This window comes from Ipomoea nil, unplaced genomic scaffold, assembly GCF_001879475.1.
Source record: "Ipomoea nil cultivar Tokyo-kokei standard unplaced genomic scaffold, Asagao_1.1 scaffold0684, whole genome shotgun sequence".
NCBI lineage: Eukaryota > Viridiplantae > Streptophyta > Magnoliopsida > Solanales > Convolvulaceae > Ipomoea > Ipomoea nil.
The window spans coordinates 1,925,421-1,949,181 of NW_017617112.1; the positions used below are offsets into that span (position 1 = coordinate 1,925,421).

General features: G+C 36.8%; 1 protein-coding gene and 1 long non-coding RNA gene across 2 annotated transcripts; both read left to right on the forward strand.

Annotated features, from left to right (window-relative positions):
- The first annotated feature begins 129 nt into the window (after positions 1-129).
- On the forward strand, positions 130-21,757 carry LOC109175141 (putative late blight resistance protein homolog R1B-17). Its single transcript, XM_019324392.1, has 3 exons — positions 130-2,154; positions 20,910-21,315; positions 21,441-21,757. The coding sequence occupies exons 1-2, from the start codon at positions 130-132 to the stop codon at positions 20,922-20,924; spliced, it is 2,040 nt and encodes a 679-aa protein (XP_019179937.1). The 3' UTR covers positions 20,925-21,315; positions 21,441-21,757.
- LOC109175161 lies at positions 3,228-4,358 on the forward strand. The gene is made up of 3 exons (XR_002053254.1): positions 3,228-3,565; positions 4,036-4,071; positions 4,204-4,358. It is a non-coding gene; the product is annotated as an uncharacterized LOC109175161 (long non-coding RNA).
- Positions 21,758-23,761: the final 2,004 nt, after the last annotated feature.

Sequence of the window (23,761 nt, forward strand, 5' to 3'; positions counted from 1 at the left end):
TGCTAACCAACTCATCTTTTCGTTCTCCAATCTCTCACGTCAATGGTCTTTCGCATTACCCAATTCCACTCATCTTGCTAGCTTCTGCTAATCTTCACACTACACCAACACAGAGAGACAGAAAAAAGAATGGCTTGTGTAGCTGTAAATTCTCTTATCAGAACATTAGAGATTGAGTTCCTGCAACCTCACCCTCGTCCAATCATACAAGAAATGGAACTCATCCCTTTTAACAAAGACCTCATCCAATCTCTCCATGCAAAGCTTGGTTTTCTGATACAACTGTTGGACGAGAGCAGAATGGATGGTGTTGAAGCAATTAAAGAGTTGGAAACAAAGCTCAGAGATGTAGCTTTCAGAGTAGAAGATGAAATTGAACTCCATCTGGTACTTCTCTGTAAAGAATTGGATCTCTATTTGGGACAAGGGGACACTGATGAAGCCATAAACACACCCCATTCTCATAGACTAAAACTTAGTCATGTATTGCAACAAGCAATAGAAGACATTGATGCCATTAAAGAAGAGCTCGAGAAAGTCATGATAGCTGTGCAAGGAAGGGAGACTACACTTGATGATGAACTTGTCAAGATGGACGGTTCCGGTTCCTCCAATCATGCTTCACAAACTGAGGACATAATGGTCGGGAAAAACAATGAGTTCGAGACGATAAGGATGATGCTAATACAACATCCATCTAAACAACGAGAAGTTGTCTCAATTCAAGGTATGGGAGGAATCGGCAAGACAACGTTAGCTAGACGAGTTTATGAAAATCGATCAATTGTCTCCCACTTTGATAGACGACTATGGGTTGTTGTATCACAATATCACAATAAGAGGCAAATGCTCTTAGATGTTCTTGGTTCTAAAGACAATGTAAACAACAACAGTGATGAGGACCTAGCATTACAACTCTACCAAAGTTTGAAGTGTCAAAGGTACTTGGTAGTGATGGATGATATATGGAGCATAGAGTCATGGAATGATGTTAAATCTTGCTTTCCAGATGATATAAATGGGAGCCGAGTATTGTTGACTACTCACATTGCAGAGGTGGCTACTTGTATTGGCTCTAATAATAACTTCTCCCATCAAATGCAGTTCTTAGATCAAAGTGAAAGTTGGGACTTATTTAGTAACAAGGCATGCAAATCTCATGGTATTGAATTTGAGACAATTGGGAGACCAATTGTTGAGAAATGTAAAGGGCTGCCTTTGGCAGTTGTTGTGGTAGCAGGTTTATTTTCAAAACTCAATTCACTAGATGAGTGGAAGAATACTGCTAATGCTCTAATAAGTTCTACTTCAATATCAACTCTAGATGATGAAGAATGTTGGAGAATCCTCTCATTGAGTTATAGTCACTTGCCCCATAATCTGAAAGCTTGTTTTTTATATTTAGGAGTTTTTCCAGAAGATTATAAGATCAATGCTAACGACCTTGCAAGGTTATGGGCTGCGGAAGGACTGGTAAAGGCATTCAAGAATGAGAGTTTTGAAGCGGTGTCTAAAAGGTACATAAATGAACTTATGGATAGAAACTTAATTCTTGTAAGCAAAAGAAGTAGTTGTGGGAGAAAAATTAAGGAGTTTAGAGTACATGATTTATTGCATGCCTTTTGTGTGAGAGAAGGTCATAACCAGAGTCTTTTGCATGTTGTGGATGAAAGTGGTTCCAATTTCCCTGAGAAAGGTGTCCGTTGGATAAGAATGGAAAGGATGTCATTTGAAGATTTTGACATCTCTGCATTACATTCTCTGTCAAAACACTGCCGGTCCATCTTTTATTTTCTGGAGAGCCCCAAACATTCAATAATTTTGAAATTTTTCAGCCTATTGAGGGTACTCTATGTTACTAATTTCAATTCAACAAGTCCGACTGTTCATATCCATTTGAGATACCTAAGGATATCCATGGCATATAATCTTTGTGATTCATTATTCCCCAACGCTTGGAATCTTCAAACATTTAGTGTGTCTGGAGATATAGAATTCAACCATTTGAAGTTTCCAGAACTACAGTATATTCACTGTAGGAAATTTAATGGAGCTTTTCCCAAATCTGTTCATCAAAACTTGCAGGTCATTTCTGGATTGCAGGATAATCATTATAACCAAGAGTTCTTAACAAAAGTTCCATACCTAAAGAAGGTAGGTATTATTGTAGGCACAACCAATGATTGCACTAAGATCCTTGTCTGCTTACAACAGCTCGAGAGTTTGTCTCTTCTTCATTCTCTAGTGAACACTTCAGCAGCGGAAATCATTACCAATATTCTTCTCTTGAGAAACATTTGGAAGCTGAGTTTTTATTTTATGAAATCTGAGTGGAAGGTAATTAATGTTTTGAGCAAGTTACCAAGGCTTGAAGTGCTCAAGTTAAATGGTGTTTACCTTGGCAAAAAGTGGGAACTACAAGAGAATGTGAAATTCTGCCACTTAATTTTTTTGAAACTTTTTCCTTTTGCATTCGAGCATTGGGAAGTTGGTGCTGATAATTTTCCAAAACTTGAGTGCCTATTCCTTAAGGGATGCATTGACTTGAGAGAGATCCCGAATAGCTTTGCAGAAATTCCAACATTGAACTTAATCCAATTAGAGCAGTGTCATCCTTCTGCAGTGATGTCAGCCAAGCAAATTCAGGCTGAACAGCACGACTATGGAAACGAGAATATGGTTGTCATTGAGAAATACACAATAAAGGTCTCTCCATCAATCTCCATTTCTTTTTCTCAATTGCTTTGTATTTCACTCTCCTTTAATATTTCTCCCAACTTCATTTAGTTTCATCACATCCTAATTTGTTTTCATTCATTCATGACAGACTTGCTCTCTTGTAGATGACTCCGATGAAGGCGAGTTTGATGAAGACAAGTTTGATCTGATCAACAATATTAATACTGAATTATCTTTAACTTGATTTGAACCCATTCACTTGATTGCTATGTCTTTCTTTCCTTTGGATTCAAGTTGGGATTGGTGGTAAGAACTATTCCTTTTTTGTATCCTTTTAATGCTAAGTCTAGTGTAACCTGTTGCACTAGAATGGCTTTATTAACAACTACCCATTCAAATTTGGTCAGTCCCCTCTCTTCCTACTACAATGTTATTACTCCTAACTCCTGGGCATACCTATTGTTTCTCATAAAATTTCTTAGTATAGGACATTTTGTCTCCCACCTTCTTTTTGCCTACTTGAATGGAGGAATCTTGTTACTCGAGTAATTTGCTGCACCAAATTACTTCTTGATCCTACCCACCCTAAATGACTATCTCCTCCCAACTTGTCCATTCCAACCACCACTACAAGCAAGAAAAGAAGAGTGAAAAAATAAGCGTAAAAATGTTATCAAACATGCTTAGTTTTGACATTTTGGTTTGCTGAGATGAAACTGATAAAAGGAAAATATGGTCCTTTAAATGCTCAAGTCCTCTTTGGCTCTTTTCAATCATTAAATATTTTGATTGATTTATTTATTGGCAGGCTATAGCAACACAAAACAAGGAACAAGCTCGCCAAATATTACATACAATTCCTAACTTACCTAAACCAATTTTCCAGGTGGCTAATGATCTTTTGCTTTCTTTATTGCAAGATTCTACATGATCACCTATCTTTTGGAGTTATTGACAACAGAAATTTCTGCTTTAATTGTGAAACTTCTGCTTTAATTAGGAACTTTAAAAGAATATTTAACTTTTGAAAGAAGCCAACTACTACTAGTAATAGGATTCATAACAATACTAAAAATAATCTCAATCTTTCCAGGCTTCTAAATCTGTGAAAACCTAAGGGTCGAAGCTCCTTTATATTCTTCCCCTTGTCTAGCTAGATCAAATGTATTTTTTCATATGCTACGCTGCTTTTTTGGAAATTGATCTGTGTTATGGTGCCTTGAAATTCCTTTCACAGTTGTCTATTGGCAGTATGACCAGCTTACAATCATTATTACTTGTATGAGTGTGTTCTTATATGGCAGCGGCATAGTCATTTTGTGTGTTTTCACATCCTTTTTTGTCTCTTACTTGCAGGCACAACTAATGCTGGGATTGGTTACTCCTCAAATGGTTTGTTCTGTCGAATCTCTGTTGTATTCTATTGGCTCAACTTTCCTTTTTTCCTTTTTGTTTGCTATAACTTTTTTACCCTGGACATGTGGTTATTATCATACTGTATTTAATGATCTTTCAAATTTGCAGTTACAGATGCCTAATATTCGGCAGTCCTCTGTTCCTCCACCTCATTCCATATTGCCAGACAGTTGGAACACTTCCTGGGGGGATACCTCCCCCTCACAGTTCATTGGCCCAGACACAACCTCAGCTTCAGCTTCCACAATCAGCTGAAAACAACATTTTCGCCCACAGGGTAATTTGAGTGCTACCCTGCCCTGCCGATTCAAGTTGGCACTTCCACTTCCTCTTCTTTGAAGCAGCAAATGCATCATCCTTTGTTACCTCTCTTTCACAGATGCAGATAACCCCAGATGTAGAGTCTGCCTTATTGCAGCAAGTGATGAGTCTCACGCCAGAACAGTTAAACTCATTGCCCCCGGATCAACGACAACAGGTCCTTCAGCTTCAACGGATGCTTCGGCAGCCAACATAAGCCAAAGGACCGAGAGTTCGGATCCCCAGTTATCAGTGAGCTGCTCTTCCACTCATCCAAACAAAGGGGTCATCATCAGCACAGCCACGAAGCAGAATGTGTACAAAACGGTTGCCTTTGTGGCCATATAAAGTATGTACAAAACGGTTGCCTTTGTGGCCATATAAAGTATGTGTTCGTGTGGCATGCAATGCTGTTTCTTAAATCAATTTTCCTGTTGTAAATTTATCTTATTTTTTAAAGATTAGCATAGGATAAATGCTAGGACGGTTTTCCATTCATGTAACGATGTATTAACACAGATTGAATGAATAGGGAGGAGAAAATTTTGGGATTTTTTTTGGCACTGTTTTGCTCACTATAGTTTGAGATGAACTGAGTTACAAATTCATTTTGAGAACTATATACACAAACTATATTGTTTTCTCTTTGCCCTCCACTCATAGTACTTGCCTATTATTTTTATATCTCTTTAGATTGAATCAAATAATATTTTGTGAAAACCAAACTTATTTATGAATTTGGTACATAATTAAAAAACCCAATGGATTAATGGTGAATTCCTCATATTGAATAGTATATAAGTATGGGAAGGTAAGGATGCACTTTTGTATTTCATATAAAGCTGTACAAATGAACTTTGTATATATACAAGGAGGGAAAGAAACTCTCATCAATCAACCCTGGCCATACTATCTTAAGACCTTTTGTAAACAAATCAGTCAATTGATCACAACTTTTAAGATGAACATTAGAGAGCAGTTTTTGTTGAATTTTGTTTCGCAATAAGTGATAATCTACTTCAATATGCTTAGTACACTCATGAAACATATGATTATTTGAAATGTGTATCACACCACAAAGGAACTGGTTTATTCAGCTCTACACCAATCTCCCCAAGAACATTATGTATCCAGGTTATCTCACAAGTCACATGGGTCATTGCTCTATATTCAGATTTTGCACTAGAGCGAGACACAACACTTTGTTTCTTACTCTTCTACGAGACTAAATTGCCACCAAAGAATACACAATATCCCGTTGTAGACATCCTGTCACTCGATGACCCAGCCCAATCAACGTTAGAGAAGGCCTCAACACTCACGTGCCATGATTGACATACAAGATTCCTTTCTCGGGAGCACTCTTCAAATACTTTACAATTCAAACTACAACCTCCCAATGAGGTTCTGTAGGGGATGCCATGAATTAACTCACCACACTTACAGAAATGCAATATCAAGGCGAGTGATAGTAAAATATTTTAACTTATCCACTAGTTTCCTATACCTCTTCAGATCTTCAAGAAGCTCTCGTTTACTGGTTAGTGGCTACATGCTTAACACTCTAGTCAATAGGAGTCTCACAAGACTTTGACTCTAAGAGCCCAGAGTCTTCAAGTAAATCTAGCACATACTTCCGTTGCGAAAGAAATGTCTCTCTTAGAACGAACAACTTCAATCCCAATGAAGTACTTCAACACTATGGAGCAACCACTTGGGTTTGTTGCTCAAGGGGAGTACGAGAAGGTTTGTAATCTGAAGAAGTCGTTGTACGGATCAAAATAGTCTCCGAGAGCGTAGTTTGGGAGGTTCAGTGGTGTAATTACTAAGTTCGGCATGCAACATAGTGCCTATGATCACATTATATTTTACAAACACGCTAACCATGACAGTGTTTTGTTAATTGTCTATGTTGATGATATAGTGTTCGTTCACGGGTGATGATGCAAGAGGAATCGATGTGCTCATGTCTTTTCTTAAAGAGAAGTTCCATAATTTTTCTTTATAATCTCTTGGAGAAATGAGTTATCGTGCAATTGATTGTCTTAGGTGTGGTTGTGCGGTTAAATATGAGTCATTGATCTTGCTTAAATCAACATCCAGGATTAACAGTGATTAAAAAAACGCGCGGTGGCAATTTGATCTTTTTGCATTTAGGTCAAATTTAAGGTGCGTGGTTTTCCTTCTTAAGGTGCGTGGTTTTTGTGCTTAAGGTGAGTGGTTTTGTACTATGTGGCTTAAGGTGCGTCAGGTGTTGAAAGCTTAAGTGCATTGATCTAAAACTTTTAGTATGTGATTTTCCTTCTTAAGGTGCGTGATTTGTGTGTTTAAGTTACGTCAGTTATTAAAACTTAAGGTGCGTCGGCCTAAAACTTTAGGTGCGTGGTTTTTCTTCTTAGGGTGCGTGATTTGTATGCTTAAGCTGCATCAGTTGTTGAAACTTAAGGTGCGTCATTTTAAAAATTTAGGTGCGTGGTTTGTGTTCTTAAAGTGCTTTGTTTGTATGCTTAAGGTGCATTGTTTGTGTACTTAAGGTGTGCTATTTTAAAACTTTAGGTGCACGATTTGTATTTTTAAGGTGCTTTATTTGTGTGCTTAAAGTGCGTGATTTGTGTACTTAAGATGTGCTATTTTAATGCTTAAGGTGCATCTTTTTGTGATAACCGCCCGGGAGCAAGTTTCCACACTAGAACTCATCTCATCCCTTGGATTATGGAAATTGAACAATTTATGGTGTAGTTGTGTCAAACTAATTAAGTAAAATTGATTTATCATTTTCATTGTCCAGTTGACAGATTAGTTTATCAAAAGATTGTCAGAGACGAGAATCAAACTTCTATGACGTCCTCTTGATTCCGATCTTGACAAAAAAAAGGTCAATTTTTTCTTTCAATTCCCTTCTACTCCTTTGTTCTTTAAACATTCAAATCTCTATAACTTTCTTTCTTCGGTAACACAAATTGTTTGTTCACACAAGATTCCAAATAGGTGATTCTTTAACCTTTTTTTTTTTTTAAATAAAAATAATATCTACTTATATATCTATCTACTATCTACTATACTAATCTACTATCTACTATACTAATAAGAGTCCAAGAGAGTTAGGCCTATAATGGGTAGAAAAAATGGCGGTTAAATTTTTTAATCAAATGAATGGCTCAGATTGATCAGATTTTAATTTTTCCTTAAGATTTCCTAATTTATCCTTAATGAATATGATTTTCCGTTAACTTTTCCGTTAAATATTATCTTTTCCGTTAATTTTTGTTAGTTCACCGTTAACTTACTCATTGATTTCAATAAGAAAGGTCTTAGGTTCGAACCTCATCTCAATCACAGTTGGCATAATTAGTACTCTATTTTACTCTTATTAAATTAATAAATACTCCGTAATAATTTAGTAGCTACAACAAAAAATAATACATATGCTTTCTTTAATTTAGAATTATGTGTCTACAATGTCTTTATTCAAAAAAAAAAATTATTCATTATCTATAAATTAAATAACAGAAATAATTTCATTAGTTATATTGTATTTACTTTCTCCAATATAAATATTCTTTACATTCAAATTCATCAATTGATTATATTCGCTACATTGTCCCTACAATGCTTTATTTAAAAAAAAAATTTATTCATTATCAATAAATTAATTAAGAGAAATAATTTTATTAGTTAAATTGTCTTTATATTTCTCAAATGTAAAAATTCTTTACATTTAAATTCATCAATTGATTATATACACTACATTGTCTATTATCTTTTTTTGTGCACTATTTTTTAATTAAAGATCAAAGTTATAATACAAAATAATGTTATATATTTATTTACCAAGTATTTTATTAATACCATGAAAAAATTAAAAAAAAATATAATTAATAAAGCCAATCATATTAACTACTTTGAGGGATTTGTTGACAAAGAGAGTATTCAAATCACACAACAAATTGAAGTGGAAACTACCTCGCAATGTCCTTGTTTGAATCAGCAGTTAGCGGTTAGCGTTAGCGGATTATATTAGCGAATTTGACCAGCGAATTATATCAATGGTTGGTAAACAATAATAAAAAAATAATAATAATAATAATAAAAATAATAATAAAAATAATAATAATTGTTTAAAAAATAAAAAAAAAATAATTAAGTCAATCATATTAACTACTTGGGGGATTTATTGACAACAAGAGTATTCAAATCACACAACAAATTGATGTGGGAAACTATCTCGCAATGTTCTTGTTTGACAATCAGCAATTAGCTCTTCAATATTAGTATATATGTAATATTTTATGCCATAATTTTTATTTTCTCTCCCTTATGTCCCGTATTTGGTTTCAACCATACCTATACAATTATTTTATTGACAATTATAATCAATTTTGACTATATTATCTTGCATTTGTAATCTTAGAATTGTCTATTTAAATGCGCAAATTTAACATTCAATTATCTATGCATGAACAATTCCAATATAATCTTGTCTTGATATACTTTAAAGTACTTAATTTAAAAAAAAACATTAGGCATTATCCCAATCGCGCAATGCGCGTAAAAAACTAGTATACTAATAAGAGCCCAAAAGAGTTAGACCTGATAGAAAAAATGGCGGTCAAATTTTTTAATCAAATGGATGGCTCAGATTGTTCAGATTTTAATTTTTCCTTTAGATTTCCTAATTTATCCTTAATGAATATGATTATCCATTAACTTTTTCGTTAAATATTATCTTTTCCGTTAATTTCTGTTAGTTCACTGTTAATTTACCCATTGATTTCAATAAGAAAGGTCTTAGGTTCGAACCCCATCCCAATTAAAGTTGGCATAATTAGTACTATATTTTACTCTTATTAAATTAAATAATAATTTAGTAGCTACAACAAAAAATAATACACATGCATTTCCTTAATTTAGAATTATGTGTCTACAATGTCTTTATCCAAAAAAAAATTATTCATTATCAATAAATTAAAAAAGAGAAATAATTTCATTAGTTATATTGTCTTTATTTTTCTCCAATATAAAAGTTCTTTACATTCAAATCCATCAATAGAACCTGAAATATAGTAAAAAATATTTCTCTCTAGATTCTCTCTAGGGTTTTTGCAGACCTACTAGGGTTTTCCTAGGTTCTCAGACAATTTTGGTTCTTTTCTCCCTGAAAGATGGCCGATGATGTTGTTATGGATGGCGAGATCAACCAACGTAATGCGACGCTGGCCGAGATGGAGGAATTGCGTGAAGGAGAGTTGCCGAATGGGGTTGATTTGCGCCGAACGAAGGAAGTTAGGCAGGATGTTAGGCGAGATGCAAGTTGGAGGCAAGAAGGGAGGGATTACGGTGCGAATGAAAGGCAGGAAGTTGGGGGGGAACGTGGCAGTAGCTTGAGGCGTGGGGGAGGTGTGTTGGCAGGTGGTCAAGGCGGTGTACATGGGGGTGGCGTGGGTAGTTTAGATGGAGATGGTGTAGGCAGTATGGGTGGAGGAAGGAATAGAGGAAGCATGGAGGAACGTGGCAGTAATATGAGGCGTGGGGGAGGTGTGTTGGCAGGTGGTCTAGGCGGTGTGCATGGGGGTGGCGTGGGTAGTTTAGATGGAGATGGTGTAGGCAGTGTGGGTGGAGGAGGGAATAGAGGAAGCATGGATCGGCATGGGAGGGGGGATGGGGGAATTGCACGGCATCAAGGGGTAGTGGGGGGTGTGGCGGAGTTGACGGATAGATGGGCGGAGATGGCGTTGATGGAGGAGGAAGGGGCGGTGTTTATGCCGGAAGGTGGGGATGCGGTGGTAGAGGGTGATGGGGAGGAGGAGGGGGAGACTTGGAGGATTGTCGGGCGGTTTTTGACGCAGAAGATGATCAAGCTAGACTTTATGAGGCAGGTTCTGGCGTCTGTTTGGCAACCGGTACGTGGAGTACAGGTAACGGAGATTCAAAGGGGTTTGTTCTTATTTGTGTTTTTCCATAAGACGGATATGGAATACGTGCTGAATGGGGGACCCTGGGCTTTTGAGAATAATGCTCTTGTGTGTCGGGAGGTGTTGGATGGGGTAAATCCTGTGGATGTAGAACTGGATATGATTGACATGTGGGTGCAGTTGCATGATATGCCAAAGGGGTACACGTCGCATGCAATCCTGGAGCAGGCAGGAAATTTTTTGGGCTCTTTTGTTAAACATGATGACCGGTTTGAGGGGGCACCATGGCTAACATTTCACCGTATTCGGGTGTCAATTTCGGTTGATAGGCCGCTTAGAAGGCGGATGAGGTTGATGAAGAGAGATGGGACTACAGCATGGGTAAATTTTAGATATGAACGGCTGCATAAGTTTTGCTACTTTTGTGGCTGTATGGGTCACTTGCATGCTTTCTGCATACACGCTAGGGAGGCTGGAATTCCAGTCGAAAGGTACCTGTACGGTCCGGATTTGCGAGCTGGTGGATCCCGGAGCGCTCCTAGAGCGGTTGGGGATAGCTGGCTTGTTCCGGTAGGCGGGAAACCACGACCACTGGGAGTCAAGCCACGTGTAGTGGATGGGGGACAGGGAAGTGGGGCTGTCACACCCACGAGTATGTCTGAGGATGAGGTGGTGGTGGCTACGGCAAAGTGTCGTAGACATGGAACCGAGGGGGGAGAGGGAAGTGGAAACGATGAGGTAACAACCGCAGCTGTTTCAAAAAACTTGTCCATGGCGGGAGCTGGTGTCCAGCCCCGCCCATCATCATGAGTACTCTGAGCTGGAACTGTCGTGGCTTGGGCAATCCACGCATAGTTCGACAGATAGTGGGCCTTGCGTCCAGTAAGAAGCCTGATTTTGTGTTTTTGATGGAGACCAAGGTACCACGGATACATGCAGAACGGATCCGGGTTACGCTTGGCTATGAAGGTTTGTTTTATGTTGATAACGATGGTTTGAGTGGAGGAATGGCGCTGTTGTGGAAGAAGAATAATACGGTGAGATTTTTAAGCTATTCGCAGAGTCATATTGATGTGGAGGTTAGCTTGTTTAATAAGTTATGGCGCATGACATGCATTTATGGTATCCCCGAGCGTGGTAGGCGGGAGGAGACATGGGATTTACTTGGTACTCTCAAGACTAGATCCTTATTGCCCTGGGTGGTGATAGGGGATTTTAATAATCTACTATATCAGCATGAGAAGAAGGGGGGAAATCCGTATCCTAATAGTCTGTTACGGGGTTTCGGAGATGCTCTGGATGACTGTGGTTTGATGCAAATGCCAATGAGGGGCCATCAGTATACGTGGCAGAAGGGGAAGGGGACGCCGAATTGGATAGAGGAGAGATTGGATAAGGCTTTAATAACGAATGATTGGGGTCTGCTCAATGAGAATGCAATGCTGGAAAATATTCGAACTCGGGCATCGGATCATTCGATCCTATTCCTCAGTATTAATGCGATTTGCATGCCAAGGAGAAGGGGACCGCGGAAGTTCAGATTTGAAATGGCTTGGCTATTGGATGAGGGGTGCAAAGGAGTAGTCGAAACGGCCTGGCAAGAGGGGAGAACGGAGGGATTGCTGCACTGCCAGCAGTTGTGTGGAGAAAAGTTGATGCGGTGGGGTGGAGATCAGTTCCATAAATTTGGAAAGCGAATTAACCACCTGCAGCGGAGGCAAGATGCCATAAGGAATAGACGAGATTTGGTAGCTCTCGCTGAGTACCAACAGATTGAGAATACCATGAAACGAGTAGAGGCCCAGGAGGATGTGTTTTGGAGGCAGCGGGCCAAACAACACTGGCTACGCGGGGCTGATGCGAATACAAAATTTTATCACAGGTATGCTTCTGCACGCCGGAAAAAGAATTTTATTTCTACTATTAAATGTGATGCTGGTAACTGGGTGGAGGGGGATGATATGCATGTTGTTATACAGAATTACTTTGAAAATATTTTTGCCTCAAATGAACTGAGTTGTAATGATCCACTTTTTGGAGTCCTAACCCCACGAGTAACGTTGGAGCAGAATGTGATGCTAGACCGCCCTTTTGAAACTAATGAGGTTAAAGAGGCTCTTTTTTCAATGTATCCGGATAAGGCACCGGGGCCGGATGGGTTGAACCCGGGTTTCTACCAGCAGTTTTGGGGGATAGTGGGAGGAGATGTATCTGGTTTTGTAATTAATGCCTTGAATTCCTGTGTATTCCCTGAAGGATTGAATGATACTAACATTGTCTTGATACCGAAGAAGGAGATGCCTGAGACAGTAGCATATTTAAGGCCGATCGCACTGAGTAATGTCATTTACAGAATTATGGCCAAAATGATAGCAAATAGGATGAAAACATTGATGGGAGGATTGATCTCAGAATCCCAGAGTGCTTTTATCCCGGGAAGGCTAATCACGGATAATATCCTGGTGGCAGCGGAGGTGGGGCATTATCTGAATAGAAAGCAATGTGGTATAGTGGGATGGAGTGCATTAAAGCTAGATATGTCAAAGGCCTATGATAGAATGAAGTGGAGCTTTCTGGAAAGGATGCTGACTGTTATGGGTTTTAGTGAGAAGTGGGTAAAGCTCATCATGATGTGTGTAACGACTGTTAATTATACTGTAATGATTAATGGTATAGAAGGGGGGCACGTAAAACCAACCAGGGGACTCAGGCAGGGAGACCCGCTCTCTCCGTATTTATTTATTGTTTGTGCAGAGGCTCTCTCGATGATATTACAGTATGAACAGTTGGCAGGGTCAATACATGGGTGCAGAGTAGCAAGGGGGGCACCGCCTGTATCACACCTATTTTTTGCGGATGATAGTCTCCTATTTTTTAAAGCAAATACCCAGGAGGCAGGAGTTATAAGGCAGTGCCTTGCAAGGTATGAGAAATTGTCAGGCCAGGTAGTGAATTATAATAAATCAAATATATGTTTTAGCAGAAATACCCAGGAGGCTGACATGGCACAGGTGGCGAATTGTCTGGGGGTGGTACAAGCACCAAATTTTGGGAAATATCTGGGCCTACCATCTTTTGTAGGGAGAAACAAGAGAGCTGTTTTTTCGTATGTGGAGGAAAAAATCAGGCAGCGAATTGGTTCGTGGAGTAAAAAGCTACTCTCTCAGGCTGGTAAGGAAGTATTATTGAAAAGTGTAGCACAATCTATGCCTACCTTTTCGATGAGTGTTTTTTTGTTACCTGAGACAGTTTGTCAGTGAATTGAGCGAACTATGAATAAATATTGGTGGGGCAGTGGAAGAGAAAGGGGAATACATTGGAAGGCATGGGACAGGTTGTGCATACCAAAAAAGTATGGCGGTATGGGTTTTAAAGAGCTGAGGGCTTTTAATATAGCAATGCTAGGTAAACAGGCATGGCGATTTTTAACAGACCCAGAAACACTTGTAGCCAAAATCTACAAGGCAAGGTATTATCCCACAACCAGTTTTACAGATGCAACTATTGGTAATTGCCCGAGTTATTGTTGGAGAAGTATAATGGCGGCCCATGCAATGGTAGTCTCAGGGGTGCGAAGGAGGATTGGGAATGGACAGACAACCCTAATATGGGGACACCCGTGGTTACGAGACAATCCTAGCCCATTGATTCAAACAGAAATGCCGCAACAATTGAGAGAGGCGCGAGTTGCAGGACTAATTGATTTACAGACTCATACCTGGGATCCGCACATTCTGTCTGATTTATTTATTCCTGAAGATGTGGAACGAATAAATATGATCCCTGTTAGTCCTGAGTATGAGGACTCATGGTATTGGATGAGTGACCCAAAGGGGACATATACAGTAAAGAACGCCTATAGGCATATTGTGGGAGATTATGAGAATAATCCAGCGAATTTTGATAAGTGGATCGCAATGTGGAAATTAAAAGTACCCCCGAAATGGAAAACTTTTTTGTGGAGAGCCATATGTGATATTTTGCCAACAACCCTTAACTTGATATTTAAAAGGGTGGAGGTGGACCCAACTTGCCCTATGTGTGGTTTAGATCATGATGTTACATGCTTTAGTGCTTTGTGAATATTCTAGACTTGTTTGGAATATAACACAATTACCTATTATTAATATTGTTGCAGACTCGTTTACAACATGGCTAAAAGGGGTTATGACAGTCTTGACGGAGGAGCAGATCCGGTTAATGGTAGCAATATTATATTATATTTGGAGAACCCGGAATTCAGCTGTCTGGAAGGGATCAATGATGCGGCCTGCCCGGTTGGTCAGAGCAGCCACTGTAGCACTGCAGGCGTATGGTACTGCTCATGTTGGCCGAACCAACCCGACACCGGCGACGGACCACGTGAATGGTTCAGGAGGGGGTGGTCTACGATGTTATGTGGACGCGGGTTTCCGGCACGACACGGGCGAGGCTACTTACGGCATGGTAATTATAGCGCCGGATGGCTCGTTTGTGGCAGCGAGGAATGGCAAGTTACCAATTTGTTTTTCACCACTTATGGCGGAGGCTCAGGCATACAAGGAGGCTTTGTCCTGGCTACTTGAACGGGACACCACATCAGTAAGTTTACTCACGGATTGCATGGAATTGGCAGTGATATTCAGGCACCATCATACGCCGATCCATTCGTACGTTGGGGTCACAGTTGACCAGTGCAGGACGTTTATGTCGTTATTTAATCGTATTACTTTGGACTATATTTCTAGGCAGGTTAATTTACATGCGCATACTTTAGCTACGTTAGCATTTACTCAGGATCAAACTATGTACTGGGATGCTATCCCACCTGACACTATTTCGGCTTTGATTCATTAATATAATCGCAAGATTGACCTTCAAAAAAAAAAAAATCCATCAATAGATTATATTCGCTACATTGTCCATACAATGTCTTATTAAAAAAAATTATTCATTATCAATAAATTAATTAAGAGAAATAATTTTATTACTTATATTGTCTTTATATTTCTCCAATGTAAAAATACTTTACATTCAAATTCATCAATTGATTATATTCACTACATTATCTATTTTTTTTTTGTGCACTATTTTTTAATTAAATATCAAAGTTATAATACAAAATAATGCTATATATTTATTTACCAAGTATTTTATTAATACCATGAAAAAATTTTAAAAATATATACTCCGTAATTAATAAAGCCAATCATATTAACTACGGGATTTGTTGACAAAGAGAGTATTCAAATCACACAACAAATTGAAGTGAGAACAACTCGCAATGTCCTTGTTTGACAATCAGTAGTTAGCGGTTAGCGGATTATATTAGCGGATTTGACCAGCAAATTATATTAACGGTTGGTAAAAAGATATTTGAAAAAATTAGCTGTTTAGATTAACATGTAAAATGACTTAAGGGTATACATATATTTAATACTAATAATAATAATAATAATAATAATAATAATAATTGTTTTAATAATTAAGCCAATCATATTAACTACTTGCGAGAAATATTGACAAAAAGAGTACTCAAATCACACAACAAATTGAAGTGAGAAACTACCTCGCAATGTCTTTGTTTTCTCATCAGCAGTTAGCTCCTCAATATTAGTATATATTTAATCTTGTATGCCCTAATTTTTATTTGCTCTCCCTTATGTCTCGTATTTGGTTTCAACCATACCAATATAATTATAATATTGACAATTATAATTAATCTTAACTATATTATCTTGCATTTGTAAACTTAGAATTACCTATTTAAATACGCAAATTCAACATTCAATTATCTATATATGCATGAACAATTCCAATATAATCTTGCTTTAATATACTTTAAAGTACTTAGTTAAAAAAAAAATATTGGACATTATTCCAGCAGTTAGCATTCCTAATAATCTATCTATCTATCTACTATACTAAAAAGAAATTTTGTTGGATTACGAACTATTGCTGGTTGTATGCTGATTTATAGAAGAAGTATGCAGCATTTAGAGTTCTAAAAAGGCTACAACATTAATGACGAAAAATAATGATGTTTCACCGAATAGTGAAACGTCAAAAGCCAAGATAAGGCTGCATCAGATTTAAATTTCATTAGGATTTAATTAGAATTAGAAATTAATTTGTAATTATATTCGAATTTTAAATTTCTATATTTAATGTCATGTAGTTTAGATCACAGCACGACACACATAGTGGAACAATTTCCAATGAGCAACAAATACAACCTACAACTTGAAGATAAAAGCAAAAAATTTTATATCATCTATGTTTGGGGAATCGAAAAGGTACATTAATATCACTTAACCTCAATTAAGCTAGAGATTAACCTTAAAATAAAAACTGAAACTTCACAACAAAAGACTCCAAAACGACGTCACTTTGGCTGAGAGGGAAAATACTGCCATTTGATTGGTCATAGCTATATAGCTTTACTATATAGATAGAAGGATAAGAACCAATAAAATTTGGTCTATAATGGATAAAAAAATGTCCGTCAAATTATTAAATGAAATAAATGGTTCAGATTATTCAGATTTTAATTACTGAGAATAAATTGAAAATTTAAATTTCAGTGTTTGGTTTATATGAATAGAATTACTGGGAATTTCAATTCCCATGTTTGGTATACATGAGAATTGAAAGGGAAGAAGTAGTATAAAGTCCAAAATGGTCATTGTTGTTGTCAGACATCAATTTTAGGTTAAAAAAAGGGATGTGTAATTTTTTCTCATCATTATTTTTTTTTTCTTCCTAAAATCCATGGAATTAAAATCCAATGGGGGTGGGTCAGGGGGAATGAGATTTTAATTTCATGAAAATGAAGGAATTGTAATTTTGTGCAATTGCAATTCCATCCAACCAAACTAAGGAATTTAGTGACCTTTGAAATTAAGTGGAATGAAATTTAAATTCATTCCAACCAAACACCCTGTAATATTTTGTGAAAACTAAACTTATTTATGAATCTGGTACCTAATTAAAAAAACCCAATGGATTAATGGTGAATTCCTCATATTGAATAGTGTTAAGTATGGAAAGTATTGAATATAATATATTACTTCGTATAAGTCTGAACAAAATAATACTTCTAGAGACTTATAATACTTGTAACTAAGAAGTCGTGAACACACAATATTCAGCCAGTTACAACCTAAGGTGCCAATTGAGATAGATCCCAATTGACTTTGCTAAAATTTCAACATTGAGATCAATTGAATTACTAGGTTGTTTTCTTTCTGTTGTGAAATCAACCAATAAAATTTAGAACAAACAACGTGAGTATGAAGACTACAATATGATTGCTATTGAAAAATATACATTACTTGTATGTCGCATTTTCTCTTCCTCAATTACATTATTTTCAACATGTGCTAAGCAAATTTAAATTCAATGATTCATGACATGATTGAGGATCATAGAAAAGGGTGAGAGAAGAAGAATCATAAGATAACTGTTAAAAATATTTATGGGTCCACTAAAGACTACACTAATAAATAAGTACTATCTCAAGGTAACTTTATAAATTTTTATTTTTTTATTTTTCAATTTGTAACAAGTTTGAAGTTAGTAAATTTAGTTTTCACTTTTCAATTAATAACTTGGGATTCCATTAATTAAAAGAATTCAATAATACTCACGGAGTTGAATCCCTAGCCAATTGTTTGATGGACTCCTCCAACTTTGATAATCATGAAATAAATTTATCATATTTCTTTTACTTTAGTAATTGGAAACAAATTTATCAAATTTCTAATATTGTATCTTAATATATATGTACTCGGAATCGATACATCTTACTTTTCAATTCTTATACAATATTTGTTCCTTTGAAACAAAATCACGTTACAACTACACAAGTACATTATATTCCTAAATGATTATAGAAAACCAATTGTCTGATTGGCAGAGAGATACTATTGCAACTGTCTTCTACACACTTGAACTATTCTCACATGTTTTGCACTGTTAATGTAAGTTGTTGATTGGTAGTTTCTTACATATCACATAAATCTTGTCTGGGAGATTATGATATAATTCACTTATGAGAACAATTGAGATTGAACTCTTGTAAATTTTGAAAATCAAAACTTCCAAATCTAGAAGATAATACTGCACTGATATTCTCAGTTCGCGGGATGAAACTAATTCAGTTGAAACTTACTCAAATCAATATTCTTCTGTCTCCATTGATTGGTGAAAAAAAAAAAAAAAAAAAAAAAAAACACTATGCCCTGGCCTACATTTGAATTATTGCACCAAGTAGTGGAAACTTTAGAGCTGGAAAGCTAAAGGTTAAAAAAGCTGTCGGCAATGAATTATTGCACTCAGATCAGTGGCATTACCCAATTCCACCCATCTTGCTTTGCTTCGATCTGCTAATCTGCACTCAAACAAACTGAGAAAAACTACTCTCATTTCATTTACATTACACCTATACTAACAGAGAGAGAAAAGAATGGCTTGTGTAGCTGTAAATTCTCTTATCACAACATTAGAGATTGAGTTCTTGCAACCTCACCCTCGTCCATTCCTACAAGAAATGGAACTCATCCCTTTTAACAAAGACCTCATCCAATCTCTCCATGCAAAGCTTGGCTTTTTGATACAACTGTTCGACAAGAGCAGAATGGATGGTGTTGAAGCAATTAAAGAGTTGGAAACAAAGCTCGGAGAAGTAGCTTTCAGAGTAGAAGATGAAATTGAACTCCATGTGATACATCTCTATAAAGAAGCTGACGAGGAAATGGGACAACGGGACACTGAAGCCAAAAAAACCCAGCATTGTCATAGACTTAGTCATGTATTGCAACAAGCAATAGAAGACATTGATGCCATTAAAGAAGAGCTGGAGAAACTCATGATGGAGTACAAGCTTGTCACAGCTGGGCAACGAAGGGAGACTACACTTGATGATGATGATGGTTCTGGTTCCTCCAATCATGCTTCACAGACTAAGGACACAATGGTCGGGAAAAACAATGAGTTCGACACTATAATGGAGATGCTAATACAACATCCATCTAAACAACGAGAAGTTGTCTCAATTCAAGGTATGGGAGGAATCGGCAAGACAACATTAGCTAGACGAGTTTATGAAGATCCATCTATTGTCTCCCACTTTGACAGAAGACTATGGGTTGTTGTATCACAACATCACAATAAGAGGCAAATGCTCTTAGGTCTTCTTGGTTGTAAAGACAATGTAAACAACAGTAGTGATGAGGACCTAGCATTACAGCTCTACCAAAGTTTGAAGCGTCAAAGGTACTTGGTAGTGATGGATGATGTATGGAGCATAGAGTCATGGGATGATGTTAAATCTTGCTTTCCAAATGATACAAATGGGAGTCGAGTATTGTTGACTACTCGGGTTGCAGAGTTGGCTATTCGTATTGGCTCTAACAATTACTTCTCCCATCAAATGCAGTTCTTAGATCAAAGTAAAAGTTGGGAATTATTTCATAAAAAGGCATGCAAATATCATGGTGTTGAATTTGAGACAATTGGGAAACCAGTTGTTGAGAAATGTAAAGGACTACCGTTGGCAATTGTTGTGGTAGCAGGTTTATTTTCAAAACTCAACACACTAGATGAGTGGGAAAATACTGCTAATGTTCTAATAAGTTCTTCAACATCAACTCTAGATGATGAAGAATGTTGGAGGATGCTCTCATTGAGTTATAGTCACTTGTCTCATAACTTGAAAGCTTGTTTTTTATATTTAGGAGTTTTTCCAGAAGATTATGAGATAAATGCTAACAATCTTGGAAGGTTATGGGCTGCAGAAGGACTTGTGAAGGCATTCAAGAACGAGAGTTTTGAAGCTGTGGCTAAAAGGTACATAAATGAACTTATGGATAGAAACTTAATTCTTGTAAGCAAAAGAAGTAGTTGTGGAAGAAAAATTAAGGAGTTTAGAGTACATGATTTATTGCATGCCTTTTGTGTGAAGCAGAGTCTTTTGCATGTTGCAGATGAAAGTGGTTGCAATTTCCCTCATAAAGGTGTTCGTTGGATAAGAATGGAAAGGGTGTCATTTGAAGATTTTGACATCTCTGTGTTACATTCTCTGTCAAAACATTGCCGGTCCATCTTTTCTTTTTCGGATTGTTCAATAATTTTGGAATTTTTCAGCCTATTGAGGGTACTCGGTGTTACTGAATTCCGTTCGCCAAGTCCGACTGTTCATATCCTTTTGAGATACCTATTGATATCCGAGCAATGTGATCCTTGTCTTTCATTATTCTCCAATGCTTGGAATCTTCAGACATATATTGAGTATACAGGTATAGGATTGGAGCTTTTGAAGTTTCCACAACTACAGTATATTCGCTGTCGGGATTTTTGTGGAGCTTTTCCCCAATCTGTTCATCAAAACTTGCAGGGCATTTATGGATTGAAGGCTAGTCATTGCGACCAAGAGTCCTTAACAAAAGTTCCATTCCTAAAGAAGGTAACTATTATTAGTGGCGAAACCGATGTTTGCACTAAGAACCTTGTCTGTTTACAGCAGCTCGAGAGTTTGGCTCTTTGTGATGATGTATGGAGCTATGGAATTCCAGTTGTTAATGTTTTGATCATTAACAATATTCTTCTCTTGAAAAACATTAGGAAGCTGAGGTTTGATTTTATGAATTCTGAGTGGAAGGTAATTAATCTTTTGAGCAAGTTACCAAGGCTTGAAGTGCTCAAGTTAATGAGTGCTGACTTTGGCAAAAAGTGGGAAGTACCAGAGAATGTGAAATTCTGCCACTTAATTTGTTTGAAAATTTGGTATTGTCATCTCAAACATTGGAATGTTGGTGCTGATAATTTTCCAAAACTTGAGCGCCTATTCCTTAACGGATGCCTTGAATTGAGAGAGATCCCGAATAGCTTTGCAGAAATTCCAACATTGAACTTAATCCAATTAGAGGGGTGTCTTCCTTCTGCAGTAATGTCTGCCAAGCAAATTGAGGCTGAACAGCATGACTCTGGAAACGAGTATATGGTTGTCATTGAGATAGACACAATAAAGGTCTCTCCATCAATCTCCACTTCTTTTTCTCAATTGCTTTTTATTTCACTCTCCTTTAATTTTTCTCCCAACTTCATTTAGTTTCATCACATCCTAGCTAATTTGTTTTCATTCATTCATGACAGCCTGCTCTCTATTTTGAAGATGACTCCGATGAAGATGATGCAAAGCTATAGCAAAGAAAGACTAATTAATTGCAATACTGATGATGGGATGGGTCCACATAGAGCCAAAATCCAATAAAAGAAGGGTGTGGGAAGATCAGAGCAGATGGTTGTTAGTTGTGGCTGTTTTTGGTGTTTGAAATGGTTTCTGGTTCACATACAGGTTCTTACAGGGTATAGATTACTATATTATTACTGTCTTGTATCTGCTTCTAGGAATGAACAATATAATCTGCTGGATTTAAGGCTTGCTACTTGCTAGATGGATTTAAGAATTGTAAAAATACTTTACAGGCTATTTGGTTGAATGTAATTTCATTGTAATTGAATTGAAATTCATTGAAGCTCTGAATTATAATGTTTGGTTGGAAGGAATTGCAATTCCTCATTTTGTTGAATTGCAATTCATACCCTCCCCATATGAATTGCAATTCAATGGGAAGAGAAAAGGGCAAAAGGGAGGAAAAATAATTTTTTTGCCCTTAATAATTATTAGTATTATTATTACACAAGGACATTTTAGTATTTATACTACTTCCATTCTCATTCCCAATAATTCTATTCCTCCCTACCAAATCAAACAATGTAATTTGAATTCCTACTTTATTCTCACATTATTCATTTCCCACCGAATTACAATTCTTTTCTCCCCCTAATTCCTCCTTCCATTTAGTGTTTCTATAATGAAAGTAGTGTGTAGAAAATGAAATTAAAAGCATAGCTCATATAATAATGTATATTGTCAAATGAAACTGTAATAGAATTAATATGCTACTTTAATATTGCTATAATGAAACTTTCTAGTATGTGTGAAAAATAAAATTAAAAAAAACCCCATACAATAGTATATATTGTCCATTGAACATGAAGTATAATTAAAATGATATTTTAGTGTTACTATAATTAAACTAGTGTTCATCAAAATGTAATTAAAAAACAGAGCTCACCCTTTGGGCAATTTATATCGTGCACCAGGCGCGCATTGCATTGTGCGCCCTGATGCAAAACGACGTCGTTTCAGATTTTTTTTGTTTTTTGAAATTTCTCTACACTGTGTTGGTGGTTAATTTTCTTTAAAAAAAAAATCTCATGTTCAAAAATGTACATAATTTTATATTAGAATACACATAATTATATTGTATACATGAATGTACATAATTGTATAAACAAATACACATAATCACGTCAACTCCTTACATAACTTACCAAAATGACGTCGTTTTGGGAGGCGCGGGACACACAGTGCTATGTGCACCGTGGTGCAGGGTATAACGCAAATTATGCCGTGGAAACGTGTTCACCATACTTTGTGTAAACGTTCCAAAACAGTGTCGTTTTTACGGAAAAAAAAAAACTAGTTAATGTGCTGTTAACGGCGTTTTGCATTCTATGTTCAGATTGTGAATTTACATTTATTAAATTATGAATTTTCTGTTATGAGATTATGAATTTTCTTTTATGAGATTATGAATTTACAGTTACGTAATTATGAATTTTCTGTAAATTCATAATCTTATAACAGAAAATTCATAATTTCATAAAAGAAAATTCATAATTTCATAACTGCACATTCATAAATCCATGCCTGCACATTCATAATTTATGAGTGTTGAAGAAGCTTGCGCAAAGAGGAAGTGAAACCGCGAAATGTGAAAATGAAGAAGAAAAGTCGCGCTGTTAATTAAAAAAAATGGTAGAAGATAACGGTGCCACTTACGGGCACCATTACCGTTAGGGACCGTGTTCACCATGGATGGTGAACACGGTTCCATGGCATAACGATTGAGGGTATAACGATTGCACCCTTTGGGCCAGCTCCCATGCCTCCCTAAGCGAACATGGATTAGTCGGGTGGACCTGGACCACGACAATCGTTATACCCTACACCACGGCGCACATAGCACTGTGCACCGCGCGCCTCCCAAAACGACGTCGTTTTGGGGTCGTTTTGGGAGGCGCGGTAGGAAGTTGCTGGGATTATGTGTATTTGTTCACACAGTTATGTGTACTTGTTCATACAATTATGTGTATTGGTTCATACAGTTATGTACATTTTTTATACAATTATGTACATTCTTTTTATACAATTATGTACATCCGAATCAGAAAATTTGTGTGTATTATGTTAATAGTTGATGTGTATTATGTTAAAAGTTTATGTTTATTATGTATTATGTTAGATTATGTGTATTATCTTTTAAAAAGAGTATGTATATTTTGTTATATAATTATGTACATTCATGTATACAATTATGTGTATTCTAGTATAACATTATGTACAT